Source organism: Phalacrocorax carbo, chromosome 7 (assembly GCF_963921805.1).
Source record: "Phalacrocorax carbo chromosome 7, bPhaCar2.1, whole genome shotgun sequence".
NCBI classification, from domain to species: Eukaryota; Metazoa; Chordata; class Aves; order Suliformes; family Phalacrocoracidae; genus Phalacrocorax; species Phalacrocorax carbo.
The window spans coordinates 15,380,666-15,395,329 of NC_087519.1; the positions used below are offsets into that span (position 1 = coordinate 15,380,666).

Here is a 14,664-nt window from a genome sequence, read left to right on the forward strand (position 1 = left end):
TGTGACTTTGTGGGTGGGGAACTGGCTGACAGGCTGCACCCAAAGAGTGGTGATAAATAGCTCCTTTTCCAAGTGGCAACCTGTCGTAAGTGGAGTCCCCCAGGGATCAATATTGGGCCCAATGTTATTCAGTATCTTTAGAAGTGATCTGGATAACGGCATCAACTGTAGCCTGATGAAGCTTGCTGATGGCACCAAGTTGAGTGGGGAAGTAGACACTCCAGAAGGGAGAGCTGCTCTGCAGGAAGATCTGGATAGGCTGGAGGAGTGGGCCAACAAGAAGCTTATGAAGTTTAACAAGGACAAGTGTAAGGTCATGCACCTGGGAAAACATAATCTGGGAGTGCAGCACAGACTGGGATCCACCTGGCTGGAGAGCAGCTCTGTGGAAAGGGACCTGGGGGTCCTGGTGGACAGAAAGCTCAACATGAGCGAACAGTGTGCTGCTGCGGCCAAGAAGGCCAACAGGATGCTGGGTTGCATCAAAAAGGGCATCGCCAGCAGAGAGAAAGAAGTCATTATACTGCTCTACTCAGCGCTTGCCAGGCCACACCTGGAGTACTGTGTAATGTTCTGGTCCCCACTATACAAAAAGGATGTGGACAGGCTGGAAGGGGTCCAGAGAAGGGCCACCAAGATGATCAAAGGATTAGGCAGCCTGCCATATGAGGATAGGCTGGGAGAACTGGGTTTGTTCACCCTTGAGAAAAGGAGGCTTAGAGGGGATCTCATCACCGTGTACCAGTACTTCAGGGGTACCTACAAAGAAGATGGAGACTCCCTTTTTACAAGGAGTCACATGGAGAGGACAAGGGGGAATGGACACAAGTTGCTCTTGGGGAGATTCCAATTGGACTCCAGAGGGAAATTTTTCACAGTGAGGACAGTCAACCATTGGAATAATCGCCCCAGGGAAGTGGCTGACTTGCCATGTTGGATACCTTCAAGAATTGCCTGGAGAGGGTGCTGGGCCATCTTGTCTAGACTCTGCTCTTCCCAGAAAGGTTGGACTAGATGATCTCTGAGGTCCCTTCCAACCTCTGATTCTGTGATTTGTTAAAAAGGGTTTCTGGGCATTTTAGTTCATTATCATTGTGGGCCAGGATGTTTCAGTGGCAGGTCTGTAGGCTTTTGACTTTCTGTACTCAGTGCTCCCTACAGGGTGGTGCTGGGTGGCTACATTAGCATACTCCCCAATAATGACTGAAACAATCACTTTGTAATTTTAAGTCTTTCTTAACTTGCAAGATTCCATGAGTGGTCAAAAACAATAAATTACTGTCTCAGCATGTAGGCCTCCTGCAGTTGTTTTCAAAATACATCACTTAGAAGTACATGAACTTCCCACAGAAAGAGGATATTCACTATCTCACATTTTTGTTACCAGAAGACTGGTGCAGCAGGATTTATCTTGCTTCCCCTCAGGAGCATTTGGGAAACTGACTCCTAGCAGCTATCCTGTCTCACTTCTACAGGACAGAGAACTTTGTAACTATCTACAGATTAGACATGATCTACAACTTTGACTTAGTTCCCTATTCCTAAATTAAGTTGACATTTTCAGCCACAAAGATAAACGTTTCATAAATTATTTCCAGAAGGTGAAGTCTCATCCAAAGAGATCTCTTTCAAATCTTTAAGGAATGGCTACATGCCACCTGCTGCTGTTAAAAAGTTCTTGCTCCTTCATAAGCAGCTGGTTAAAGTACCAAATGCACTTGCTGTTGCATGTGACATGGACTTCAACCAAGCATTTTCACAGAAGAAAAAACTAAGAAAGTAATATTGCACTAAACCCATTTGTCTCTAATAGACAGTTTCTTCTGATTTGCCTCCAATGACTCTTCAAGGCCAAGGAAAGCTAATTTGTGACTATGTGATAGGAAACACAACAGGACTTGACCTGCAGAACAAGGCAGGTAGCACTGAGGACCTAGCATTCACACTATGCATGTTTTGCAGGCTTTGCTTTGGACCAGCTCTAATCTAGTCCCTCAGACTGAATACAGATTACTGGTTGGAGCACATCATCTAGTTAAGTTTTCAACTGAGAAGAAATCCAGTTCACATGCTAGAAAGCTGCTCCACTGTGTGACTCAAACCACAATAAAAGGACCAGAAGATTTGCTGCAGAAGTGCACTTCTGATCCACACTGAAATGCAAATGTAATCCAGAGATGAGACCCATGGAAGAGTTAGGGGAGTATAAGAGTGCTATGGGATTAATTAGTATCCAATAGGAACAAAGATTTCACATAGTTCCTTTAGGAACACATGACCTGTACCTGTAGGGAAGGGGAAGAGCAATGCTACCCTGTCTTCCTGCTGGTCTGACTTGATTTTTAGACTCTTTGGGAGTCTCAGAGTGCAGATGCCTGCAGAAAGACACTGCTGTCCCCTTTGAGGCTAAGTGACCAAGGATTCAACCAAGGTACAGTCCTAACAAAATTGCTTGAACAGTTGGAATATTGAATGGGGAGGAGATAGAGTACAGAACCATGGTCTGGACCAGAACTACTCTTCTGTGGGCACCCAGCACTCTGTAAGCAGACTGTCCAAATGCCAATGAGTGGGTCCTGAGGCTCTCAGAGAAACTGAAGCTGCTTGTTTCCATGGCCATGCCAGAGACAATGGCTAACCTACAACAAACTTCTGTAAAACAAATCGGCTTGTAAATTAGGATACCATCGCTAGGTATTATTTTTGTTTTCCTTAACATCTGACGTGACTCTCATCACCTCACCAAATGCTCTTTCAGATTTCACTTTGTAAGAGACCTCAGTTTTCTGTGCCCAATAGAAAGCCTCAGCACAGGCAAGAGCAAAGAATTAGACCCCCATCGTTTACCTGCCTCTCCAGCTAAATTCTATCTCTTTTCCAGAACGTTGGTGAAAATTTACTTTGTTTACTGCCAAGGAAATAAGATTAACTAATCTCCAATGCAAGATTTTTGCAATACTAAGTAGGTAACGCAGAAATCATTAATCTCTGACAGAAAAAAAAAAAAACATACCAGTGAATTAAGCATTCCAAAATGCTTATTCTTTCAGTAACCTTTCAGTATACAGAAAAGGCATTACAGAAAACATTTCATTCTGCTTTAAACACGGCAATAACTGGAAGGAAGTTACTTACTCATATTTTTCTGCAAGTTCCTTAGCCTCCTCTTCTTTCACCATTCTCTGGTCTTCCAGATCGCTCTTGTTTCCACATAATACAATGTCAGGGTTTTCACAATATGCATGCATTTGTAGCTGACCTAACAGCAACAACACGAATAGGGGTCACAACTTACCATCACACATAAAGCTCACTAAGAACACTACTACATTTCAACAAGGACAAAAAGTCCTTCAGGAACATTACTCTGAAAGACAGAAAACAAGTATGTTCTCTGTTATCTCACAGGACTTCTGCTATTGCACTGAGGAGCTGGAGAACAGGTGGATATCCACTGTAATGTACTCAGTGAAAAAGCCAGGGAACAAGCCAGGGGAGCAGAAGCCTGACAAAGTCAGCATAGAGGCTGCGTATTCGTAGCTTAGGGAGTTATGCTCACCAAGCATCTTCAGTGAGCTGCCAGGAGATGATATACTTCCCTCTCCTGATGGATGACACAGTTTGGGAGCTCCTTCACCTACATACACCAGCCTAGTAATTTGCCTTCCATTAAGTTTTACTGACAAAGCTTCAGGTGAGTCAGAAAGAGTTTTGCATAGGCTTTCTACCTATACACCAGAGTCAGGGATACGACATTCTCTCAGCTTGCTTTTATATAGGTTTAAGATTCAAGTTCAGTAGGTAAAGCTGAATTTCAGGTAAGCGCTAGAAGCCACCACTAGCAGCTATTACAGTTATGAATGCAACATTTACTTTCCCTTACTGAGACTGCTATAAAAACCAGGTTTTTGATAGTATTTTTCAGCTCTATTTCTCCGTGAGACTCCATATTCACAAAGATATCTCCCTCCCCACCTGTGCAAAGAAAAAAAGAAGGAATAAAGAAAAGCCATACTTATCCAGTTCCTGACATTGAGAAAGCTTTGCTCATTTGTCATATCAAAGAGTAGAAGAAACCCCATGGCATCTCTGAAGAAAGCCGTTGTCAAGCTACGAAACCTAGACCAGCAAAGTGAAATTAGTTGGCTCATCTGACAAGTTACTTTGAAAATATAACTGCATACAGTCATAAAACTGAGGTAACTTAAGACTGAATTAACTAGGATGAAGTATTAATCATAATTGTTTTGCTGATGTAGAGACGGGATAACAAGAATTACTAACATTACTACAGCTTAATCAAGGCCTAAGGAAGTCAAAGAGACATTTCACTCGAGCATGAGAACTTTAGATAGTGTCTTCTACTATAAAGCACAATTGATCCAGATTCAGAAATTAAAATAAGAATGAAATTCAACCTCTGGACAGGAATTTGTCTCCTATACACACCAGTTCTTGATTTTAAGACTATCAACCACTAGGATGCTAGTCTATTGAAAGACAAATAGAAAATAATCTTTTGAGGTGATTTCACCTGACTTTCCCAAGACCTCAACATATTTACAGAAATTTAAGGAAAACTGAAAAAATAAAAGCTTTAAAAATATCTATATGCATTGGCCATGAAAAAATAAACAGAATGTTTCCAAAAGACAAGAAGCAACAATTACAGTTTTAATGTTCTACAGTTGTAAGTTACAGTTGCAATTTAATGAGTATTCATAGGAAACTTTCCATCAATGTTAAAATTAAAGTAAGTACACTTTCCCATCTTGAGTCATACAACTAAAATGTAACAATCAATAAAGAGAATTCATGTACTCAGTTCCATTTGCATCTAGCTTGATGACAGTTGCCTTACTTGCTAGGTGGGGGAACAGTACATACCTTTCCTGCCCTGCAGTATCCCAGAGCTGAAGATGTATCCTCTGTCCTCTGCCACCAACGCCATCTGGCCCATTGGGTCTATACACCTGTAGAAGGTAGATTTGCAAGACTGAGTGTTAGTGGCCCAGCCTCTACAGAACACAAAATAACTGACATTTAAAGTCATTAAATGCAGCAAAACTAGCACTGCTGATACAAAGATCCCAACTACAACTCAATCCCTCTGCATTATAAGGCAAAACTAACATGGGTTGCATTTTAATTTTGCATCCAATTGAATATTTAAAAATAAGGGTAAAAAGTGAAACTGAAAAAACAGTATCCAATAAACTATGGACTCCAAAAGCTATTTAGAACAGCCATTAAGTTTCATTAGGCAAGCTTAATTTAGTATTTTGATTTTCTGGTTTTTGCTATTATCTTGCATCATGTTCAAATTAAAATGTAATTTTAAGAAAGCAAGTAATCATGTAAGACCAAAAAAGCAAGATCATGTAAGCTGGCAATAAATTTCTACTGCTAACAGAACCTCACTAGCAAACAGAATATACTCATAAACACATCTTTTGTTAGCTGCCAAAAGATTGCTGAAAAAGACCTGAAGGTAGACCTTACCATATCACAGCTTAAAAGAAATTGGATTATAATAATAAAAGCTGAGAGTTTACTCAGCATGGAAGTATAAATAAGGGCATCTGTTAGCTTTGGAAGGATCAGATAAGAATAGATTCATTTCTTGTTTAGAACACTTCATGTTAGGTCATCTTCTTTACCTTCAACTGTCATCATACCTAAGATCACCAGAGTTACAAACATTACCTTTAGAGACACATAAACTTGCTGAATTTGTGGATTATATGACCCAGGTTGCAAAACCTAAATCTTATCCTGAGTTATCAAATATGGTGATCAATTAAACATACCATGTTTACTATCCCACAAAAGGAATACTAATTTATGCAAGAGACCAGTTTTGCATTTCACCAAGATATTTACTCCTTCTGCTACCATGGTGCGTATCATCCATCAAAAGCCGGTCTGCACAATGCCCGTTAAAACATCCAGATTTCTGGACACTTGGGAAATCATCAGACTCCACTGAAAGGCATTTAATACTTCTACAATAAGGAGGAAAAAAACTTGTGCCAACTCAATTTCTCAGTGCAGTAAAGACTAGCATCCAAATGGTCATCATAATGCAGCACTCGGCTTCACGTCAAAAGTATGTTTGCCTAGTTTAATAACAATTCAGGGGGTAAAAAAAAAACCAAACCAACCAACCAAAACAAAACAGCAAAAAACCTAACGTATTTTTCACAATTCTCTGGTAGCAGTAACTGCTTAGGAAGCCAGATCAGCTCCATTATCAGGTTATGTCATTCCATTCACATGCTTTAAAGCAGTTTAAAAAGCATCATTGCAGTCATTATTCAGTAGCCATTTCAGTTCACAAACAGCAAAAACATTTTTACTACAGCCCGATCCTTCCTCATGAAGTGAGTTCAACAGTAAAAGTGCTACTCCAGGTACTACGTGCACAACTCACGGAGTAAATACGCTCATCAACACTTGCTGAGCAGTAAGAAGGGGTTGCTTAGAATCAGCTCTTCTTACTTTAAGGAAAATGACAAAATAACCCAACAATGACAAAAATAACCAGGTAAAATGAGATCATTCCTTGTCACAAGATTAAGTACACAGTAACTGTTGATTGCATGCCTACGCATAAGGATCGGTAGGTTAGATTTTTATAAAATAGATTCTAGCCATCACCAAGACAGATACCATTTTAAAGTAGCACGTGGTTTGTGAAAACTCACCACTCTCTTTTCCCGAAAGTCAATGCCCACTGTTGTGATAAATTTGGAATTAAATTTGCCATCTGTATATTGGTAAAGAAGGCTGGTCTTTCCTACTCCAGAATCACCAAGTGCTAGAAATTTTATGAGGTAATCATAGTCCCCATCAGACATAGTGAGAATTCAGGAGGCACCTTAAAAACAAAGCAAAAAGGATTAGGTTAGTAAACAACTCTGCTAAGGCTTCTTTTGACAAATGTTTAAAATACAAATCATTATTTGAACTACAAAGCATCCAGCAGTGAGACCAGTTCTGTATTCTTTTACACTGGTTTCACTTTAAACCCTGAGTTATGCCAATTTTCAATATCAAATTCAGCTGAGACTGAAAAAAAAGCATAGTTAATTTTATTGCATTCCTCTTATTACAAAGATAAGGCAACACAATTTTAACTTCTTGAGGAAAGACTGAAAAATCAAGGTCAACGAATTCAATATATCTGGAACATGAACTGCAGAACTGTTTTTGATCCGTATGGAAGCTAGCAAAAGCTACTTAAGCATGCCAGCAATGCAATTCTGACCTCACGTTCACTGTGACATTATAAACGTATGCAAAAAAAAATCCGGACCGCCCACTATAATTAAGTAAAACTGTCAATCATTTTCTATTAATAGTTACTTTTCAGTCTTGAAAAGTATTTTCATACCAGGAGGAAAAATAACGAAGCAATATTTTGTTGTTGTTTGGTTTTGGGGGTTTTTTGTTTTGTTTAGAGGACCAATTTTCAAAGGTTTTAAAGTTTTTATCATAATGATAGTTAATCATTTAAACTAAATCTTGATACTGAATTGCCATTAAACATCACACACACTTTCTCATGGCCCATACACTTGTAAGAAATTTCTCTCTATCATTTTTGTGCCTTTGAAAAAATAACCATATTAGATATAGTCTGATCAAACTGCAGCAACAGCTAGAACATACAACAAAAATCACTGGCAAATTTCATATATCTAGAAAGACCGATGTCAGCACACTAGTACTTTCCTGTTGAGTAGCTACTGAGCCTCTCTTCCCCCAAAACAAACAGCAGAGAGCTGCCTTATGTTGTTTTCAGAAAAATTAACATGAAATGATAAGCCCAAAATAACTATTCTAAAAGCAACATAAAACTGGCATTAAATTGCCTCTTATCAAGGAGGGAAATAGATACCAAAATAAAAATAATAAGAGAGATGATGAAATAAAATACAAAACAAACAAAAAATCTGTTTCAACTGTAAATAAGTATTTTTGGAACTATCTGTAGCTTGAACTAGATAAAATTATACATTTCAAGTCAAACACTGCAGTAGTTTGCATCAATGGCAAAAACCAATTCATTTCTTGAATAGCAGCTCACAGCTTGAGGTTTGGAACAAACTCCATGTCTCAAGTATGTGGGCACCAATTGCCATCATTGACCTAAACCACAACTATCTTTAAAGCTTCAACTTTGCATTAGTACTGCTCTTGGTTACAAGACAGAACTAGAATTAGTCGACTTTGCCATGACTGGACTTACCATGATCAAATGCAGAGACAACAGTCAGATTCACACGCAGATACTCTCCAACTGAAGAGTCAGTGGAAAGCATCTGACACCTTTTTGCTGTTTCCAGTTTTGAAGTCTCCCTTCCCCCAGCCAAGGCATATTTTACATTATGCTCTCAATGACAGTAAAACCTTGCAGGAAAGGGATATTAAGGGACAGAGTTCACACTCACTACCACACCACAGCCAGCTAATTCACTTTCCACTGCTGTGTTTTAACACAAAGTTTTGCAATAGAGTTTACAAAAAAAAAAACCTCACAGTAATAGTTATCAGTGAACTTTTTACGTAAATACACCGCAACTGGAGGCCTGCATCCACCACACAGGTCTGAAGGAGTGGCATGTTCAAGTGAGCAAGTGGAACATGCAGCTACACAACAACATAAGAACATTTTGAGAAGAATTTAAAAGCCATGATCCATTAGACACACTCACACACACCAGCAAAAGGGGGGTTTGGGTTTGGTTTTGATTTTTAAATCCTGGCCCTTGTTGGGGAAGGAAAAAAAGTGTAAAGTCAGATCACCTACCTTGTAGCTCTGCAAAGGGTCTTTTCATTCAAATGCTCTAGAAGAAAGGGAAGAGTATTTTAAAAAGCAGACAAGAAGGTTTACTAAAGACTGGATTTCATTTAGACTTCCATCTCTTACATGGTGTTTCTTTTGCCCTCAAATGTCTTCCAAGGGCAAAGGGCTGTGTAAGCTCCCCCTCTATGCAAGTGTATGTTCTTTCAGCTTCAATATCCCTAAATTAATTGTTACTTAAAATGGCTTGAATGCAAAGCTTTGGACCAGTGTGTTATACGAAGACAAGCTAGCTTCATGTCTTTTACTATGCTATCCCACTTGTACAGTATTTGCCTTGACTTCTTGGTATTTTGATAGCTAGCTATCGGGATACAGAACATGCTTTTAATAAAAGATACAAATGGTAGTATCACCTAATCACTGCTAATTTATGTTGTAAGAAAGCTAATTTAGCTTGCGCCCTGCACAATGCCTTTCAGAGGAAGAAAGGGAGCTACAGCTCTTACCTGGAGCTGTATGAAACTGTTATGGTTCAGCTGCACCCTTCCACTGGACAGAGCTGGGTGAAAGCTCTGGTTAAAACAGAAAGGTCAAGGTTAGACCTTGGGGAAGTAAAACCTAAAGGTATTCCTAGTGTCACATCTGATTTGTAGAGTATCTGTTCGGACAAACACACCACACCGTTTGGACCACTTAAACCTCAATTCTCCATACAGCTGGTAACAAAAACAATTTGTGAATGACTGATAGAGGACTAGAAGCTCTTCAGAGGAAGGGCATAAAAATGGATTTGCTTGAGAAGGAAATTTTCTCCTTAGTCTTTTGAAATGCACACACCTTTCACTGCACCCCATAATGTCACTCTATTATTCAAGTATCTCCAGGGAGTGGTTCTTGTGAAACCCTGCGCAGTTAACCTATCCCTGGAGACATGCAAAGAGCTATTTTCATAAAAGTTTCAAGCCTTGTCCTCCTCCCTGTACAAATATTTAAAAAGTGATCTCCACCCTCTACTTCTGAGACCTGCAGTCTCAGGGCCCAGACACAACCAGCTCCTCACAACAGAAATAAGAATATTTTCACAGCAAAATATATTCATAGCAAAAACTGCTGTGGAGTTTTTAAAAGTCATGGCCCTGTTACTATAAACCCATCCCATATTTTCCTTCCAGTTTTGCTTCTTTTTTTAAATTAGGCTTTATAGCTTCACACCTTCCAGTCTTTTCTTCCACATTTCCATACTTTGTATATCAAGACAGTGGGAGGTAGAAAAGGAAGAATCAGAAAAAAATGATAATACAGTTATATCGGGTCACCAAAAAAAAAAAACTGAACAAAAAAAACAACCCAACTTAATTCGTTTTAGAATGATCCATTCCAAATCTCGCTTCTAAGAGTAAGAACTCCTTGGCTGAAAAAAACTCACTGATGGACACAGTTTTAGACTCCACATCAAGCTCTCCAGGATTTTTGCGTTTTGTAAACCCCTCCTTGCATCCCATTCAGCTCTGGCTTTGCACTTTGCCTAGCATGCAGATGGGTAGGGGCTATGAACAAATGCTGCGAAAACTCCACTGGCCTTTTCCATTGCTGAGAGGACCCCCACAGCCATCCCTTTAGCTGTGCCCATACATACAGCTGCCACTCTGAAGCCTATACACACATCCAGATCGTGACTTGCCAAGAAGGCATGCTCTGCAAAGCAAGTACTGCTTTTGTTCAGTGGATTTCCTAGTCCAAGGTAGTTTCATATTAACAGGCATTGCTGTTAACAGGCTCGTACTTTTGCCTCCAGGACACGAATATCACAACGCTATTGGGTGATAAAACATCCAAGGCTATGGCAGTGTTGTTCCTGAACAAATTAAGGAAATTTGCTTGGCATGCAGGATTCCCCCTGTGCAGTATGGTGACAGGGAATATGCTTTCTGAACAAACTGGCCTTGCACAAAACATGCAACTCCCGTGCTGCTACAGAGCTGATGGAGGGAAGAAGGAATACTGCAAAAAGGCACAAAGTGATGAATAAATAAACACTGAGCTGCAAACAAAAATGTGTATACACATACACACAGTGTAAAATTTGGGAAATCTGAACATGCTCTTAATTAGACAGTCCTCAAGCACATCAATTTAAAGTAAAGTATACCACTTACCCCAAACTCTGGTAAAGGAACAGTTAGGGCACACTGGAGATAGTACTTCCAGTAGAAGTATTTTTCTAGCACCACCTCTTTAGCACACAGCCAAGAGGCTTACGTCACCTGTTTGCATTCACATTGATGAGTGCTGAGATAAAGAGGTGTGCCTCATGTCTCCCTGTCTAAGGAAGGTGCTGCCCGACAGCATGGCTGGGAAGCAATTACACAGTTCACATGTCCTGCTTATTCCTAGAGGCAAACAGCATTTCAGAAGAGTTTGGCCATGACCTACCTAGAAGCAGATGTAAAGTACCTGCTAAATCACCTACACACCTTAATACAATTACATTGCTCCTAACGAGTGTTTACATGGAAAAAGGAAGTAACAATGGAGTATATAGATCACAGCTGTTCAGTTCCATTCACAGCTTTACCTCCTTCTCTCTCAGGTGCGAGGAGGATACAGTAGTCTCTAATGCAACCTGCTGTTTTCTTTCTTGCTCTTGTACAGACTCAAGGACACTGTGCTACCCCATGGATACCATGGTGAAAGCCATCTTTACCAATGAAGAGAAAAAATTTTCTTTGGTAAAGACTAGAACATAAGGTATTACATCTGACATGACTTCAGACCACAACTGAAGCACCACCCCGTTTCACAGAGAAGCAATACATATTTACCAGAGGAAGCTGTTTGGCGTTGGGGGAAAGGTCCTCCCCACACTATACCACCTAGCCAGCCCTCCCAAGAGCAAAAATGCCACTGTTCTGTATGAAACTATTCAAATAAAACCATTTGTTTGAGTCAACCCACTCTTCCCCATAATACTAAGAGAAATGACTCTCTGTACACAGGCTCACACATCACCCCAGCAGCCCAGATCTGCAGTGCAGCCAGACACTAACATGGTAGGATATACCACACAACTATACAGAGACAAACTATTTCAAATTTGCCAAAACACAGCTATTAGACCAATAATTAATTCATATTTTAAGATAACACACATCACATTATCCATTTGGGGATGGACAGCAGACACTCAAGAGGTACAGTTAACTTTTAACAGTGTCACCTTCTGCAAGCACCACTCAGCTTTCTGGTCGATCTTACAGGCAAAGACAGGCAAGTTGTGTCTTGGCCTTCCCTTCTTTGTTTGGGAGAACCAGACCCCACTGGAACAGTGGGACATTCACTAGGCTGCGTCCTAGAGGTAGAAGCCAAACTGCAGTGAAGTCTGCATATTCCCCCTGCAATGGAGATCCAGCCCTTGATGGACAGAGGGAGCACAGCAAAGGTTTATATCCCTTGGCATCTATCACAGCAAGAGCACTGTGCTATAGGCAAAAAAGCTGGAGTCTGCTGAAGAAGGTTCCACTGTATTCATATATAATCAAGTAATATTTGTAAATATACCATGGAAAAGTCAACACTACTTAGAGTTCAAAATGCTTTGCAAATGAAGCTTTCCCCAAATACAGCTTTATTCTTAAAAAGCAGTTGAGGCTGCTTGCTTATGATTAGAGTTGACATGGGCATTGGGGGAAGAAAAGTCCAAATCCCACAGAGACAGGAAAACACTGCAGGTGTCTCAATGGACAATGTGGAAATAAAATACATGGTAATAATGCATTTCTACAGGTTTGATCATTCTGCGAGTACGAGTAAATTCATACTGGAAAAGCTTCTCACCCAGGCACTACACAGAGTTAAACTTCAATAGCTGTTTTATGCATCACCTGATCTGTTACAGCAGAAGCAATGAGAAAGTGATCTGGACCTCAAAGGAATACATTCGTTAATCCTGTCATACCAGCACTTCCATCACACTACAGCAAAGCAATAACCAAATTCTCGCCTAGTGTGGGTGAAGCATAGCCAACAGCCTCACCCTGCTATAAGGCTTCAGTAACACCTTAATGCTTGCAAAACTCGTCACCATCAGACACTTGGCAGCTCTGTCGAAACAAGGGACAGTGTCAAACAATGTTCCTACTTAATCAACACTATTAGAAGTGCCTTTGGCTAAAAGCTGCCAGATAAGTTCAAATGTAATATAAACAAATTATGACAACAATTATTTATAACTGCTGAGCTGGGGGAAGAGAGTTAATAAACACTTTACTGAAATATTCTGAGCTATTTTTTTCTTAGGAAAGCATATGACTGGCTTGCTTTAATTTTGACCAAAATGACAATTTCTGTGACTTCTGCGACTTTTCTGTAAAATAAATACGAAAAAGGAAAACACCCCTTCTCACAAATGAAGGGAAGAGAATCAGTTGCTCTGAGCATTTATCTTTCAGTTACTCTCAATTGCTTTACTTGACATTTCACTGTTATGACCTTTTTAGTTTCAACTATAGAGCAATTCTAAGGAATTGTAGGATCAATGTCTAAGAATTGTCTCTTTTTTTTGAAGAACCTAAGTAATTTTAAGGGTGCTTAGGTTACACATAGAAGTCTGCAAAAATACATGCAAACAAATAGGCTACGAGGCTTTAGCTCCCAAATGCTGTTGTCACTTCTGTCTCAGCTGAAGATGCTCTAGGACACTTGGTCAGCTATCAGCATTGCTATAACTGCTGAATTCTGCAGAGCAAGAACTGAGAGGCACACAAAACACTCTGAGAATGAGCTATAAGAGATGCCAAGCATAAAATCATGATCCTACCCAGAAAGGGGGCATAAAAGGGGTAAGTGAAATAACAGGTCTGCAGATGTGGTGAGAACCTTGCACAACAGGCTGTGCAAAGAAACAGCAGGTTCTGGATTTCATTTCCAGGCAGCCAAGGGAAACTGGGAATAGAGAAGCCAGGAAAGGAAACAACAGTTAGTTTTGCAACTACATCTGCATTTCAGCATAACCAAACCAACGAAAAGGTGGCTGAATTTCAAAGAATGGCTCAGTTACATAAAGGAATGAAAGGCAGCATGGAACTGGCAACAATGGAAAATAAAACCAGGAATGTTACAGGTGATAACTCCAACATTACCCACACAGAAGGATGTCTGTCCAGTTTCAACTTCTCTGCAAAAAGTACAGCACCATCTCTCTTCCCTAATCAGTTTCTAAATTTTTATGCTTCATGGTGAGAAAACACTATAGATAAATAAAGATTTGCAAGAGTATCTGATGAAGACAGTTGAACTCCCTGAGAGGACCTGTCCCTCTCCTGGGAACAAGAGCTGTTCCCTCCCAAGTTCCATCTTTGAACTCTCATCAGAAGTTGCTTTCAAGTTGTAGCAATGAAGCAAACAGCTTTACCATGTGAATAAACCCCAGACTAGACTGAGAAAAATAAAGCAAATAATTTTTTTTGTTTAAAACAGCTCCATACTACTTGCTCCTTCCTCAACCATTCAGCCGTTCCTCTAATAAATACATTAAGCCACAATGCCTTACAAGTTAACACGCCATTCTTTTTCACTAACTTACAAACAGGAAATTCAGAGTGATGCCCAGCATCCTTCCTTGATGTGACAATTCTGACCGCTTTGGGACCCAGCTCATAGCTTACCCACAGCCTAACCTTAACATTTGTAATGCATCACTACACTGTACCTGCTCTTGACAGTATCAAGGAATTATGAATGACAGTCTTACATAAATTTATACAGTTTCGAACTCTTTCAGTCAACACAGGAACCACCATGATATCACCCACAAAGGTAGTCATATTCACAGAAGGAGAGAAGTATCCAGAATT

General features: G+C 40.0%; 1 protein-coding gene across 3 annotated transcripts in view; it reads right to left on the bottom strand.

The window, feature by feature from the left end:
• Positions 1–14,664, bottom strand: part of RAB27A (RAB27A, member RAS oncogene family) — a 49,103-nt gene that overhangs the window by 16,396 nt on the left and 18,043 nt on the right. For 2 of the 3 annotated variants that reach the window (XM_064456457.1, XM_064456459.1), the window contains exons 4-9: positions 9,319–9,384; positions 8,816–8,852; positions 6,708–6,880; positions 4,888–4,973; positions 4,016–4,119; positions 3,136–3,259 (exon numbers count right to left, since the gene is read on the bottom strand). In XM_064456457.1, the coding sequence (XP_064312527.1) occupies positions 3,136–3,259; positions 4,016–4,119; positions 4,888–4,973; positions 6,708–6,860 (467 nt within the window). In that variant the 5' untranslated portion in view covers positions 6,861–6,880; positions 8,816–8,852; positions 9,319–9,384. The remainder of the gene's footprint in view (positions 1–3,135; positions 3,260–4,015; positions 4,120–4,887; positions 4,974–6,707; positions 6,881–8,815; positions 8,853–9,318; positions 9,385–14,664) is intronic. The other variant, XM_064456458.1, reaches the window with a different exon arrangement.